At 42.2% G+C, this 16,802-nt stretch overlaps 1 protein-coding gene across 1 annotated transcript in view; it reads left to right on the top strand.

Moving 5' to 3' along the window:
• Positions 1-16,802, top strand: part of MIA3 (MIA SH3 domain ER export factor 3) — a gene marked incomplete at its 5' end in the record, with an annotated part of 123,924 nt that overhangs the window by 93,593 nt on the left and 13,529 nt on the right. The window contains 4 exon segments of the mRNA XM_073628346.1: positions 6,908-7,036; positions 11,302-11,370; positions 13,590-13,660; positions 13,769-13,840. Coding sequence (XP_073484447.1) covers positions 6,908-7,036; positions 11,302-11,370; positions 13,590-13,660; positions 13,769-13,840 — 341 coding nt within the window.

Genomic DNA, 16,802 nt, shown 5'->3' with positions numbered 1-16,802 from the left:
AGCGGCTTTAATCACATCCTCAATTCAAATGGATAGGAAACTTACTAGGTCCCCCTCCCCCGCTTCAGCTTTACAAGGGTACAGTGGGCACAGGATGAGGTTCTACCCTCAATCAATCAAGAAGAGCTTACCGATGATTCTTCTACTGAGGAAACAACGGTAGATGAACCTTTTTCGGCATCTCAGTCTGAAAAATTGCTGATACAAACTCTTACAGAGATGGTTCGTTCCTCTTTCATGTTGCCTCTAACAGAGTCTCTTGCTTAGGTTCCGTAAAACCTTCCCATCCTTTGCATGCGTTTCCTGCGCACGCATTACTTGAACAACTTATTTTTTCGGAATGGGATAAACCGGATAAACATTTTCTCCCTCCTAAGAGGTTCTCAATTCTCTATCCTCTGGAGGAGAAATTCTCCAAAAAAATGGAAAGTACTAGCAATTGACGCTGCGATTTCCAATGTGAATAATAACTTGTCATGTAGACAATGCACAGATGCTTAAAGATCCAACAGATAAGAAGTTGGAATACCTGCTAAAGTTTTTCCATAGCAGGTGCCGTCACCCAGCCTGCAGTCACCACGATAGGCGCCTGCCAATCCCTAAAGGTCCAATTCAAACAGACCCTTAGAGAGCTTCCTACACAACAAGCTCAAGATTTGGCTGAACTACCTAAGACATTATGTTTTGCCATAGATGCCATCAAAGATTCTATTCACCAGGCATCCCGCCTCACGCTTATGCTTGTACATATGCTCAAAATCCTGTGGTTGAAAAATTGGTTAGCTGAAACACCATGTAAAAACCTCCTAACTGGGTTCCCCATTCATGGGGAGCGACTATTTGGAGAAGACTTGGATAAATATATCAAGACAATTTCTGCTGGGAAAAGTATCTTTTTACCAGTCAAAGGAAAATATAAACACCCTGCATTTAAACGGACTCTTTCCCCTGGCAGTGGCGACAGCCTCCGACGTCAGACTCTAGACTTCCGTCAGACTCTAGAGGAAGGACTCAGGGTCAGACCCAGGCTCAAAAGAAACCCTGGGGTAGGAAATCTGCAAAACCGAATCCTAAAGCCTCATCGTGAAGAGGCAACCCCCCTCACCAAGGTGGGGGGAAGACTTCTGTAATTTTCAGAAGTCTGGAAAAAGGAAATTCAGCACAGATGGGTCATTTCCACGGTAACGCCGGGGTACAAGCTGGAATTCCGGGACTTTCCACCATCTTGCTTCTTGAGGTCAAGTGTTCCCAAAGATCCAGAGAAAAAAACAGTCTGTTTCAGACACTAGACTGATTAATATCTCAAGGGGTGATCATACAGATACCCACAAAAGAGCAAGGTCCGGGATTTTATTTAAACCTTTTTTATGGTACCAAAGCCAAGTGGAGATGTCGGACCCATTCTAGATCTAAGAAAGCTAAATCAATTCCCGAAGATCCGCTCCTTTTGCATGGAGACAATCGGGTCGGTAGTTTCTATCCTAGGAAGAGAACTTCTGGCATCAATCAGCATCAGGGATACATACCTGCATGTCCCTATATTTCCTGCTCATCAAAAGTTCCTGCGGTTCGAGTTAGAACAGCAGCATTTTCAATTTGTAGCCCTGCCCTTCGGGCTAGCCACAGCACCCTTGGGTGTTCACCAAGGTGCTGCCCCCACCTCTAGCCAGGTTAAGGGCACAGGGCATAACAATTGTAGAGTACCTAGACGATCTATTACTTATAGATCAATTAGGGAATCGTCTGGAGCAAAGCGTACGCACTACAACCAACTATCTGAAAAGTTTGGGTTGGATTCTCAACCTAGAGAAATCTTCCTTAATACCGCTAAGAAGGCTGGAGTACTTGGGTCTCATCATAGATACAGCCCAGGAAAGGGTGTTCTTGCCTCAGGCAAAAATCAACTCCATAGGAGAACTGGTGTGGAGGGTCAAGTCAAATGGCAATCCCTCCATTTGCCTCTGCATGAGGTTGCTAGGAACCATGGTAGCTTCATTCAAAGCAGTTCCCTATGCCCAGTTCCATTCAAGACTGTTGCAAAACAGTATCCTGTCTGCTTGGGAAAAAAATGATTCAAGCTTTAGACTTGCCAATGCGGCTGTCCCCAAGAGTGGCCCAAAGCCTCACTTGGTGGTTATTAACCCAGAATCTGCTGAAGGGAAGATCCTTCAGACCAGTCAACTGGAAAGTGGTAATGACGGATGCCAGCCTTTCAGGCTGGGGAGCAGTACTTGAAAAGACAGCTGTCCAAGGACAGTGGTCAAGTCCCGAAAGAAGCTTGCCCATCAATATCCTAGCGATTCAGGCAGTACACCTGCCTCTAAATGCCTGGACTTTCAGGTTACGGGATTGTTCTGTCAGGATTCAATACGACAATGCTACAGCTGTGGCCTATATCAATCACCAAGGGGGCACCAAAAGTCTCTCAGCACAGAGAGAGGTGAACCATATTCTAACTTGGGCAGAAAGGCATGTTCCATGCCTTTCTGCAATTTTCATTCCGGGAGTAGAGAATTGGCAGACGGACTACTTAAGTCGCCAGCAGTTATTCCCAGGGGAATGGTCTCTTCACCCCAATGTATTTCGGGCTGTTTGTCAAAGATAGGAGACTCCGGACGTGGATCTTCTAGCATCCAGGTTTAACACGAAGTTGGTCAACTTTGTTGCCAGAACAAGGGATCCATTTGCATGCGGAACGGATGCGTTAGTGACCCCATGGGATCAGTTTTCACTGATCTATGCATTCCCCCCTATTCAGTTGCTGCCTCGACTTCTTTGCAGGATCAAGCTGGAAAGAAAGCTGACAATTCTGATAGCACCAGCATGGCCCAGAAGGTCATGGTACGCAGAAATCTTAAAGATGGCAGTGGAGGGCCCATGGTCCCTCCCACTACGACCAGATCTGCTGTCTCAGGAACTGATATTCCATCCTTCCTTACAGTCTCTAAATTTAACGGCTTGGCTATTGAAACCCACATTCTAAAGAAACGTGGGCTTTCCGGGTCAGTTATGTCTACCCTGATTAATGCTAGGAAGCCAGCTTCCAGAACTATATATTATAGAGTCTGGAAGGCTTACGTTTCCTGGTGTGAATCCAAGGGTTGGCACCCTCGGAGATATATCATAGGCAGAATTCTTGCCTTTCTACAATTAGGGGTAGAAATGAAATTGGCCTTAAGTACTATTAAAGGCCAAGTCTCAGCTTTATCGGTCTTATTTCAAAGATTCTTTAGTCCGGGGCTTTATACAAGGGGTGACACAGCTTAATCCGCCCGTCAAACCTCCCTTGAACCCTTGGGACTTAAACTTAGTTTTGTCTGCTTTACAAAAACAAAAACAGCCATTTCGACCAATACAACAGATTCCCCTAGTTCTTCTGACAAGGAAGTTGGTATTTTTGGTTGCTATATCCTCAGCAACGAGGGTTGCAGAATCTTCAGCTCTTTCTTGTAAAGAGCCATATTTTGATTTTTCATGAGGGCAGAGTGGTGTTACTCCCTCATCCAGGCTTTTTGCCAAAAGTCATTTCAGGTTTTCACCTGAACCAGGATGTTGTCCTGCCATCGTTTTTTCCAAAACCATGTTCCAGGGAAGAAAAGTCACTACATTGTCTTGATGTGGTGAGAGCAGTGAAGATCTATTTAACGAAAACTGCTCAGATTCGTAAGACTGATGTCTTATTTATTCTGCCGGAGGGTCCTAAGAAGGGACAGGCAGCGTCGAAATCCACTGTTGCCAAGTGGATTCGGCAAGTGATAATTCAAACCTATGATTTAAGGGGTAAACTTCCCCCGTTTCAAGTTAAAGCGGAGCGGCACCGAAAAAAAATTTTTTTAAAAGTCAGCAGCTACAAATACTGCAGCTGCTGACTTTTAAAACATGGACACTTACCTGTCCAGGGCGCCCGCGATGTCGGCACCCGAGGCCGAAGCGTCTCTCCGTCCTCGGGTGCTGCCGCCTCCATCTTCGGTAAGGGAATCGGGAAGTGAAGCCGTGCGGCTTCACTTCCCGGTTCCCTACTGCGCATGCGCGAGTCGCGCAGCGCAATACGAATGGTCCCTGCTGCCTCTGGGACCCGTGTGTTTCCCAGCAGGCAGCGGGGGGGGGAACAGGATGTGGCGTAAATACCCGCAGATTCTGCGGCTATCTACGCCGGAAGTGGGTACAGATACCTGTAATATACAGGTATCTGTACCCCCCTCCCCCCTGAAAGGTGCCAACTGTGTCACCGGAGGGGGGGAGGAATCTAATGAGTGGAAGTTCCACTTTTGGGTGGAACTCCACTTTAAGGCGCATTCTACCAGGTCGGTTAGTGCTTCTTGGGCAGTGCGTCATCAGGCCTCCATGGCTCAGATCTGTAAGGCAGCAACTTGTTCTTCAGTGCAATACATCCACAAAATTTTATCAGGTGGATGTAAGGAGGTATGAGGATATCGCCTTGGGGCGTAGTGTGCTGCAAGCAGCAGTATAAATCCTCAAGTCTGGGTGTACCCTGCTGGTTGTTTTCTCCCACCTCTCATGTGGCATTGCTATGGGATGTCCCATTAAGTAATTACTTAAGACTCTGTGTCCCATGATGTACGATAAAGAAAATAGTATTTTTATAACCGCTTACCTGTAAAATCCTTTTCTTGCAGTACATCATGGGACACAGAGGTCCCTCCCTTCTTTTTTGGGATACAAGTATATTGCTTTGCTACAAAAACTGATGTGCTCCTGGAAGGAGGAGGGGGTTATATAGGGGAGTAAACGTCCTTAATTAGGGTTTACCAGTGTCAACACCTGACGGTAGGCTATAACCCATTAAGTAATTACTTAAGGCTCTCTGTCCCATGATGTACTCCAAGAAAAGGATTTTAAAGCTGTTATAAAAATCCTATTTTTTTTTGTTCAGCCAGCTGAGCTATTGTATTCTTACAGTGGGGAGTCTTCCCCGTTATCCAGAATACACTGATCAACGCTGCCAGCCATAGCCAGTGGCACTGGTCGAGTGCCAGAAATCTGTCAGGGCTGTTGTACAGAAGTCGATCAGTAGATCACCTTGCCGGTACATGGATCGAAATTCAGTCAGTCCCTGATGAACCAGCAAATTTCGATCCACGTATGACCAGCTTTAGTTAGAGCCTGGAACTCAACTATAACAACTATAACAATGGTTTATCTTCATAGGCGTGCACACAGGGTGTGCCTGGGCATACCCTAATCATCCCGTGTGGCTCATATTCCCCCTGTTTAGACCCCTGATATTTCACCAAATAAAAAATGTTCCTTTTTTTTTTTTTTTTTTTTTTTCTCCTAAAAAAAAAAATTGTAAAAAAAATAATAAAATTGTAACAAATAATAAAAAATAAAATAGGAAACTACTGACACCATCCGTATATATACACGTGCACACACAGGCATGGGGCTCTATACGTATTAAAATCTAAGTGTACATTTTACTGTTGCTCCTATCAAAAACTATGCAATATGAGGTAAAGATGAAGGGATTTTGCGCATCAATTCTATCACATAATAAGTGAAAAAGTGGCTAACACATATTGTAAGACTAATGCATGGGTGTGAGAAAAAATAGTGTACACAAAATAGTTCAAATAAACTAATATCTAAATTCCAATAAATGAAGTGAAGTGAAAAAGTTAATAAATGGTGAATTGCATCAGCTGGGATCAGATGCATGGAAAAATACGTAAATACTGGTGGTAATCTTCATATAGAGAGTGCCGGTCTTAGCAGGCTCTCAGAACTCTCACCTTAAGAGAAGTAAATTCAGGCATCGATGTATTTCTTTTAGGTTGATGCTGTACGTTGTAGCGTAATGGTGGTCCAAGTTTAGCATCTAATGATGGCTGAATTGTCTTCTCAATAGAAGGATAACTGCGACAAAGTATCCCGAATTAGTGGGTCCTACCCTAGTAATAGAATGAAAAAACCTGTGTGCGGCATCAACCTAAAAGAAATCCATCGATGCCTGAATTGACTTCTCTTAAGGTGAGAGTTCTGAGAGCCTGATAAGACCGGCACTCTCTCTATATGAAGATTACCATCAGTATTTACGTATTTTTCCATGCATCTGATCCCAGCTGATGCAATTCACCAATTTTGAACTTTTTCACTTCACTTCATTTATTGGAATTTAGATATTAGTTTATTTGAACTATTTTGTGTACACTATTTTTTCTCACACCCATGCATTAGTCTTACAATATCACTTATTATGTGATAGATTTGATGCGCGAAATCCCTTCATCTTTACAGTTATTAGAGTGTAATGTGAACACTTTTGATTTTTTCACGTTTTATTATTTTTGTTGATTGGTTGTCACCACGCTCCTTTTTCTCACAGTAGCACGAAGGACATTATCACTTGTATGCAATATGAGGGTCTCACTAAAGAATCTATTGAATTGTATTCAGTCGGGCAGACCCTTATAGTATATAGTTGTTGGTAGATCTAAGGGAGATTGTACAATCAATGTGTAATGTGTATCGTTCACTTAAGAGGCCTACTTGTTAATAAGTAAACTTTGTCAGAGTGTACTAATGTGTCAGACAAAGGCATTCTTGTATTCTTTGTATTTTCTTTTTCTTGGCTTGTTCATTGGGGACACAGCTGATCAGTGGTTTATAAGGCCTGCCCCTAGGAGGATAGACACTATGCATGGATGGTACATCTCATATTAGACAGTACCTCCCACATTGCATGTAATAGCCCACTGTCCCACAATTAACATTCAGAGAACCGTCCTTGTCCTACCTTGACAATAATTAAAATCCACTAAAATGTATGTAAACATTAGTCCCACCCCTACAATACCACCCCTACAATACAATTGAATGTTCTGTATAATACAATATGGAATACCATTTAAAATTTTTTTTTTTTTTTGTGCCTTTGTAACTGCAGGTGCCCTGAGCAGGGATGGCTCGTTTGGGCCTTCACCAGTGAGTGGGGGTGCCCCATCCCCTCCCATGATGATGGATGTCTCTCTCCGATCGGCTTCTGCTAACCTTAACAAATCAGAGGGAAATTTTGGTTAGTATCAGAATGAATGGTCTGAATTTGAACTGCACAGAACTGCATGTGAATCACACAGGAACACAGTGTGTTCTTGTTCAGTTGCTGGGGTGAAACGGCCCTGAAAGGAAATTGTAAGACTGCGTTATCTAATCTCATGAGAAGATGCTGAAGCACTGCACAGGAGTGTGTTCTCATAAGATTTGGGATCCTCCACTTTCCTAGAATCCCACAATGAGGCCCATAGACATCACCAACGTCTACAACAGTCAGCAGTATAAAACTGGCCATACACTGCTAGGATCTTTTTGTTCAGCTTGCAATGTATCATTCCTCCATCTATACTATACAGCGCAGATAGACGAATCTGCAGTGCCAGCTATTGGTGCCGTTGACTGTGAGAATACCTGAACAACATCTGACTCTGCTTAAATACAACTGCTGTTCGGCCAACAACATTCTACCCTGCCCCTTCGATTTTTCAATTGAAGGATGTTGGGCTGGAGGGCCACCTACAAAGTAAATTTTGTCTGGTTCATTCGAAACTGCTCAGTGTAGGGCTTTAGGTAAGTATTAACGTTTTTCTTCCCATTTTTTTTTTTTTGCTTTCACTGAGCATTATAGTTCAGGTGGTGGGGGCTGCAATATAAACCAATCTGCATTTTTAAACAAGGTCCCCAATTAGCCAAAGAAAGCTAGTTTGTAGGTGCTATGGGTTACAGCAGTTTGCTGGGATTCACATGTTATTAAATAAAGACCTTTCTGTGATTTAAGTTTGTGTTTGACCGACATTTAATAAATCATATAAGGTTATTCAATCTGTCATTTATTTTTTGAAAACCATTGCCAGAAAAAAGACATTTATTTTCTTTGTAATGTGAATTTTCTCATAAAGAAATTGTACTGCGGCTTTTATGTTCTTCCACTAATCCCTTGAATCCCCAGTGACCCACCAGTGACATCTAATTTATCTGAGGGAGGAAAACAATCAGAGACACTTTGGCTTGCTACATGTGCATTTTGTTTGATACTCCTTTATGATCTCACCCAGAAAACTTGTAGAGGGACTCTCAACTAATAGTGTGTTTCTCTTCATATTACTCATGCTTTGTCTGGCAAAACACAGACCCATAGGGAGAGCTGGGAGCAGCAAGTAAAAGAGCTGACCTCTGTTCCTAAATAGCGAACGTTTCACCAGTGGAGGTTAGGAGGAGGTTGCATCTCTGAATCACTGCTTCAATATCACCTTCATTGAATAAATAATTAGTTTCTTCCTGCCACATTTCCTAATATCCATGCTGGAGCTTTTATTAACATCATGTGTTCCTGCTTCTAATATACCATGGTAATCTATAGACGAAGTTCTGGTGTGCCAGAGGTTCGCGTGAGGCTGCGCTAAGTTAAGAGTAAAAATATACCAGGGACTAGTCATGTAGTATTAGAGGCACAGTGCAGGCAAAGAAAGCTGTATGAGAGGCACTTACAACCTTGAAAGCTGACAGTATCTTACCTGTAAAGCTCCATGCAGACAAATTAATACAGCTGTGTATTTATTAATGAATCACCAAATGTATTTTTTAAGTGCAAGCAGTGTTAGTATCTGATTTTGACTTGCTGTCACCCTTTTGCAGTCACTGTACAGCAGAACTTAGACTGAAAAATTGTGAAGCAGCAACAGTTATGCTGGAGTACTTGTATGGTAACAAGGGACATGCTGATGGGAAAAGAGCTAAGTGGCAGAGCAATTGAGTCCATCAATCTGCTAGTTCTCTTTTCACTTTCCAGCTAGAGCAGAGGAAAATCAAGTTTCCTACCCTCTCAGACGGGACTGTGTTTAGTGGCAGACCTGTGTAAATTTCAGGACTGGATAGACAATTGTGTGGCTGGAGTTCAGCTTCTTTTTTTTTTTTTTTTTTAATTTATAAAACAGCAGTTTCCAACAACGTTAAATATTGCTGTAAAACAGAGTACATCCAAAGTACAGTGGATTGTAGTAAACTGCCCTGGTAGGTGAAGCCAATCACAGTTGTCCAACATGAAATCCCTGAAGACATCAGGTATCCTTTAAGGCGAGGGGCTCGTAAAGGGGACTCTAAGCTGAGAGAACTATAGTGATTGTGGACAGTGACGGGCACTGTGCTAACATTTTTTCACTGTTCGGATACTGAACCAGAAAGAAGGGGGAGAATCAGAAAAAAGGAGGGGAAGAATAGGGCAAAGAGGGCAAAAGAAGGAGCGGGAAAGAGAGGTGGTGGGTAGAACGATGGATTATAAGTGCAGCTGGCACGAAAAAAGGGGCGCCAGTGACTAGTAGCCAGTGGGACTCACAGCGAGTCAGTACGAGATCCTCCATTAGATACAACTCTTCCAATCTTGCGGAGCCAGAACCCAATAGATGGAGCCGTAGATCTCTCCACCTAAGGGAGATGCATGATTTGGCAGAGTTCAGTAGGTGGCACAGCGATTGACCTTTTGTAGATTTTGGGTGATATGCTAGTGACAATTTTTGAACAATCCGGTGGAGTTCCTTCCAACAGTGACTGAGCTTAGAGCAGGACCAAAAGACATGTAGGAGTGTCCCCCAGCACCCCGTCCAGCGCCAGCACCTATCTGAAGTAGCCGGAAAAAACTTCTGTAGAATTGAAGGGGTTCTTTAACATTGCGTTGAAATCTTGAAATTATTCTCCTGAATCTTTGTGCAAAGTGAAAATTTTAAAGCAAGTTGTACCATAGTAGTAGTTTTTTTCTGACTCTGTAAAAGTCCTCCCACAAATCAGCTTTCCATTTCTCAAAAAAAAAGGGCAGTGTTAAATCCTCTGGAGGTAGGACCAAAAGCTAATGGCGCATGAGGAAGAGCACCCCTGTCTGAGCAATACTCTTCTGGTGTGGTCAGTCTACGCTGGAAGCTATTCAAAGGGGGGTGAGAGTGAATACAATCATGGATTTATAGAGCTCTCCAAAATTCCAGTTTGTAAGAGCCCATCGGGTTCATAAGAGACTGTAATGAAGACCAAGAGCCCGTCTCCACAAAGTAAGGTGCTTGAAAGCGACTGGAGTTCAGCTTTAAATTGCTAGCAAATACCTTATTGTAGCGAATTCTTTTCAACTTCCTGTCTTGAAGGCAGAGCAGGAACTGAGGGGAAATTTCCTTTTAGGCAGTTGTAACTTTGATCGTTGTCCCCATTGGAAGACTTCCACTCTACTTCTGTTCTAGTTGCTGCTGTATGAATTATTTGGATTTCCCATCACTTGCTGTCCAGGTGACAAAAAACATTTGGATATAAATACACACCGCGGGTGCTGTAAGCTGTTGAAACCTGACTTCATAGTCTTTGTGTGATCTTTGAGGATTAATTATATCACAGTACAAGCAGCTACAAGTGTCAGTGAAGGCTTGTGTAGAAAAAAAAAGAGTTAAAAAACGTGAATTATTCATTTTAAATTTTGCTTTTCATATTTCATACTAGATCATGGTATTTTAAAGGGCTGTTGATAACAAACTGGGTGCCCTGACATTTTTCAATAGCTGTAAAAAACCTTTCCAGATAGCGTACAGATTAAGGTAAATGTCTGAAACCTCATAAATATTATAGTAGGATACTATTAGCATGAGAAATGGGGTTTTTGTTTTAAATCAAGATAAAGTGCACCTGCGCGAAAGAAATATGGAAGATGCCATTGCTTTTCTTCTACTGGTTGGATCTGATTTCTGTTTCAATAATTTTATTTGAGTTTAGCAAGTAGCCAACATGCAATAATTGCACTGCAGGAGCCAACATTGACCTTTATCACACAGGTTAGCCAAAGAACAGCCAAAAGAGGTAATGTAAACATAGAGGAGAAAATGAGGGCTAACACAGCAGTAAAGTATAGGCCTTTTTCATGAGGCCACCAGGGGTCCTGAGAAGGTTCCCTAAACCGGTGGGGCATCCCCTGGTCCCACCAATAACTATACAGCGGTGCCATATAAAGCCTATACAGGTCTGAGGAGAGAGGCAAACTGGAACTCGGGAGAAAGTGGGGTCTGGTTTCAATACTTCTAAGTCATTGACCCAAGCCAAGGCAGCACATGAAACTTTTTATGCTAGTTTGGATCAGGGGCTCCGAACTCATTAAAGCAAAATCCTAAAAACCAGAGAACTAGCTTTTTAAAAAGATGGGATCAACAATGGCAGCCAATATAATTTTTCTTATGATAAGAGAACTACTAGCACGTGATTGTTGCTAATTTTTTTTTGTCTAAAAATGTTATGCTGAATATGTATATTGTATGTATCCTGCAGGTAGAATGGATGCTTCCTCGGGGACCAGACGTCCTCCACATGACATGTCTGGAAGAACATCGGCTCCTGGTCAGTATATGTGATTGGTAAATGGCTCCATCATGTGGTCACTGTTTTCTACCCTGCTTTCTTTCTCACTGCGTTGTTACATTAAAGTGGAAGGAAAGACTTGCTATCAAATTACCTCCCTGCAATAAGTTAGAACATATTACAACATTGATGTGTTTTAAATGTGTAATTGATGTTTCTTTCCACCTTTTTTTTTTTTTTTTTTCCCTTCCCTGTCACATGACTGCATTGCTTGTGAGGTCATAGGAGCCTGGCAGCTGTTGGGCATGTCTATTGCCTGATTGTGTTGTAATTTCCTGATGTACAGTGCCTAGCTGGTGGGCAATAACATTGAAGGCATTTCTATAGAAACAGGACACCAGGCAGAAGAGTGGGGCGCAGGGCCAAGTGGGATGGGGCAGGGCAGACTGAGAAGGGGGCAGGGCAGGGCTGGATGGACACACAGACACCAACAACAGTTTTAGGAAGTGCCTTGCGCAGCCGCACCGTTGTTGGTGAAGATTAGGATTGCTGATGGTCTAGATTAGACTGGGGTTTCTAATCGGACAGTCAGTAATTACAGTTATACATAATATAAAAGTTTGATTTATTAAATATACAAAGGCATATTTTTTCATTTTTACCTGGAATTCCACTTCAAAGCGAATATTAGGTTAGCGTGTAGAAAGCGCCCTTTGAAAGATCACCTCTTCTCTGGCAAAGCTCTAATTCTCATTAATTCTGTGAGGCTATAATAAAGAAACATGCATATCTTATTGCTGGTTTCCCAGACAGCCAGTTATTTTCTCAGCTTTCACAAAGTGGATGGAACTTTCACCTCTTGCATGCAGGGCAGGGCCACTGGTTTTTCATTGTATGTGATGGCCATGGCAAAGATGCGATCACATGGTCAGCATTCCTTAACCCTACAGATACAGTTGACTGTAAGGGTATACTGGAGCTTTAGCTTCTTCCCACTAACAATCTGTAGAATTACTTTCCTCTGCACCATGCCCAAGGCTAAGCATGCGTTAATCTGTGTCCTCCCTTTCACACTGTGTGTGTGGTTTCTGGACTTTCACTAACCTCTTTCAGACTGGGCTTTCACAAGCACCTCCAGTCTCCATTAACAATTGAGAACTGGTCAGAGTGGTGTTTTATCCCTAATGTAATCAGGGACATAGTGACCACCTGCAGGCTGGGAAGTTTTATTTACAAAATAAACCTTCAGCCAGCTGATGCCACTGCAGTCTGAAGATGGTAGTGTGACTCTGTTTAATTCTGTAATTGTCATATAATTACAGTGTTAAAAAATGTCTTTATGCATTTCTTAGCCTATAATTAAACCAGGTACCACATAAATGATAGAGTATATTAAAGTGATTGTAAAGTCTTGTGTTTGTTATTTAAAAAAAAAAAAAAACATGTTATACTTACCTCTTCTGTTACAGTGGATTTGCACAGAGCAGACCGGATCTTCCTTTTCTCGGGTCCCTCTTCGCTGCTCCTGGTCCCTCTCTCCTGTCAAGTGCCCCCACAGCAAGCGGCTTGCTATGGGGGCACCCGAGCCGAGCTGCAGCTCCGTGTGTGCTTTCAGACATGGAGCTGCCATTTAGCCCTGCCCCCTCTCTCTCCTGATTGGCAAGCTGACTTTGACAGGCGCGAAAGCCAACGGCGCTGCTGTGTCTCAACCAATCAGGAGGAGAGTCCCAGACGGACGAGGGAATTGTGGACATCGCTGGACAGAGATGGGGCTTGGGTAAGTATTAGGGGGACTGGGGAGGCTGCTACACACAGAAGGTTTTTTATCTTAATGCATATAATGCATTAAGATAAAAAGAAAACTTTTGCCTTTACAACTCCTTTTAAAGTTGGTAATTTTTGTCCTTAATTTTTACCATGCCAACTGATGTACTCCGTTGCTGCTAAATGTAGCCAAGACATTTAGGTTTCTATGACTTCTAGTCACAAAGAGCTAAACATAAGTAAATGGGACCTTTTTTATTGTCCCATTTGCTTCATTCTCTTCACCCGTTTGCACAGTTTTCTGTGAGCCTGTCAGGCCATGACTCTTAGTTGCAGAGGAAAACGAGATGTCTCCAATTGTGAGATGGGTCATGAGAATCTGGGAAAAGGTCTATATATACATACAAGTGCAGAACATTTTATTTCTCATAAGGAAACATTTTTACAGCTGCCATGCCTCCTTTTTCATCATGTGACCTTATTCTTTCTTACAGTGGATCTGGGGCACTCCACAACTGTATTGAATAGTGGCCCCAGGACATCGTCTCCCTCTGTGGATGGATTGGTGAGTAGTTTTGACATACATGATCTTCCCTATCTTATTATATTTCTTCCTGTTTCTGTTTGTATGTGTACTAGTCTCTAAATCCCTTTCTTCTTGTAAAACAAAAAGCCAAACCCATCCATTGAGTCTGAGGCTCCCATTATGTCTGCTAGTTCTCTGCAGCAGGAGGAATCCCCAGCAGTGAGTATGAGAAGCTGTGCATTGGGTTGGGTGCTCACTTAACTCATCTGGTGGGGTGCAGCAGATACTAACATTGCATGGACCAAACCATTCTGCCACGAAGGCAGAGCTTTTTTTCCATCTTTCTCAACTAACAATTCCTAGAATGACTTCTAGGGACATCATCTCTACTCTGGGTTGCTCTATGGAGACATGCATTTACCAATTTTTGGGTGTGAATGGGACAGTTTAATCACCCACCATTTTAAAAAAAGAAGTTAATAAGTGGGGAAATTGACCTGCTTTTAGATTCTGGCTTCAATCCAGAACACAGGCTAATAAGCTCTTGGCCTGTAAAAGAAGGGTTGGAACACCTAAAATTACAAATGCCACCAGTGTTCAATGTGTAAGAACAAAGTACAGAATTTAGCAGGCTTTGCTTGAAGCTCAATTCCAGGCAGATAAACAAAACATGATTTCCTACATGTATGCATTCATTAAAAACATTGTGTATTTTAAAACCAACTAATGTAAGTATCTGAATTTTACCTGGTTTTAGACTTCTACAATTCCCTGTACATCAGAGCTCACAGTGAGCGATGGAGAAGCAGCACAATGAGCCAGCCAGCTGTGCTGCAGTGATCATATGCCATCTGATGATAGGTGAAGGGATTAGAGTGACAGAGAGATAAGCTCATCGGTCTGCTGCTTCTCCCTTGTACTTCATCTCTGTACAGCATTAGGCTGTTTGTCTGGAGTTTACCTCTAAACCCTGGACATGAATCCGTGTACATAACTAGTCTGTTTTGGATTTTTAGAACCCTGCAGAGCCATCAAATGAAATATTAATTATCGGAACATCTTGGTGTAGTTAGAAAGCAATTCTCCAGGGAGTTCAGTAGGGGGGTAGGTGACACCCTGTGATCAGGTAACCTACATAAATGTTGCTTCTGTGGTTGAGGGTCTCAGGGATAGCAGATTGATTCCCCCTTTAGAAACTTTTGTTCATTGTAATGACCCCGGGTGATTAAACTGAGCATGCAAAAAAAAACCTGAAATTTTCAAATTTGGACAAAGGAAAGCCTTATCCAGGCTTGTGGAAAAAACGATCCGCACTCCAGTTGTTGCTCTTAAAATGTCTTCATTTTATTGAATAGCCACAGTGAACAAATGCAGATTAAGTCAGTTGATGCGTTTCAGCCTATAAGGCCTTAATCATAACCCACTAAGGCCTTCTAGGCTGAAACGCGTCAACTGACTTAATCTGCATTTGTTCACTGTGGCTATTCAGAAATGAAGAATGAAGAAATTTTAAGAGCAACAACCGGAGTGCGGATCATTTTTTTCACATTGCTCTACTCAGCCAGCGACTGTTGCTGGAGCACCTGGGAGCTCTGCAATCTATGTGGTGTATGGGTAGTAGCACTGACTTTTTTGTTTATACTTTATCCAGCCTTGTGCCTGCCATTGTGTAGGAATGGTACCTTCATTTTCTCTTGGTTTGAGGGAAAAGACTTTATTCACAGCCCCCTTCTGAAAATGTTAGTGAGAATAGCAGAAGGGAGTAGGTAATGGCACACTGCATATATCTGTTCTCAGTGATACCTGTTGACTAGGATTGGTCAGAGATTGGAAAATCTTTAATAGAGATTGACTCTTAATTGACTCTGTAATCATTGAGATGGCTCTCTCTAACGATTGGATATGGAAAAATTTCAATTAGTTTGAAAATTCAATCACAACAATCGCTTCTGATGACCTGAAGCACCCTATTGCTCTGCGAATAATCCCCGTGGGGATTGTCAGATTCCTTTATTTTTGGAGGTTTTCTGGCTATTCTTAGTTGGCATCTGGTTTCTTTTGTATTGTTTTAGCATCTGTACACAAGCATAGTTGTAGTCATACAGGCTTGATTAAGCAAAATTCGTACGATCTGGTATTGTACGAGAAAAATGTTCCTGTTTGTCCCTTCGCAAAATTTCGGATGAAAGCCGCGTACGAACGATCAGATCATCGTACGATCACCTTAAAAACTGTTTTTTTTTGTACGATTTTCTGATTATGTGTGCGGGCCTTGATGGTCTATTTATAAAGCAGCAATGTGGCCAACATCTCGGTCAGGTGATCTGTTAAGTAATGTGACCAGTCTCTCCTCCAATCATGGAATTCTATCCACAGCCCTAAGCATGCTCTGCATTCTGTGCCCTGCATTTTATGTATGGGCTGTAAAGTGCAGGATGTGGAGTAACACTGTGGTAAAGAACGGATAGCTGTGTCCTCTATTTTTGATGTGTAACCTACTGAACCAGACTGAGAGACAATTTAAAGGCTCAGGAAACCTTTACATGTGTTTTGGGTTAATTAGCTGATTAGAGTGCGACACCATGAGTCTACATGCAACATTGAACTTTTTCACAGTATTCTAATTTTCTAAAAACACTGAATTTTTGGTTTTCACTAGTTGTAAGCCATAATCATCAAAATTAAAAGAAAAATGCTTGATATATATCACTCTGTGTGTAATGAATCTACATAATATGAGTTTCACTTTTTGAATTGAATTACTGAAAAAAACTTTTTGATATTCTAATTTTTTGAAATGCATGAAATGCACCTGTGTATATAGTAACTGGCATCCTTCCTGTACTTTAAAGTACAATCCCCCCCGAGCTTCCAAGCTTAGTGTATAGAGATGATATAACTTCGGTGTGCATGTGAGGGAGTTAGGCTGAAGATGCCAAACATGGAAGAAGATGTCATCACTGGCAAAGGAGCTCACAGTCGTTGCATCGCTGGAGTGGAGGGAAGTATTGGCAGCTTTAATTCTGCTTTAGATTTGTGGGATGCGGCCAGAGTGTTTGCTTCTCTTCTTAAAGCATAACCGCAACTTAAACTTTTTACGTAATTTTGGAAGTAGGAGGGAAAGGTTGAAAGTCTGTCAAGTTTTTTTTTATTTTTATCTGCATCCTTATTGGGGAAATTT

The sequence above is a fragment of the Aquarana catesbeiana genome, linkage group LG04, assembly GCF_042186555.1.
Source record: "Aquarana catesbeiana isolate 2022-GZ linkage group LG04, ASM4218655v1, whole genome shotgun sequence".
Classification (NCBI taxonomy): domain Eukaryota; kingdom Metazoa; phylum Chordata; class Amphibia; order Anura; family Ranidae; genus Aquarana; species Aquarana catesbeiana.
This window is presented reverse-complemented; position numbering and strand designations above follow the sequence as displayed.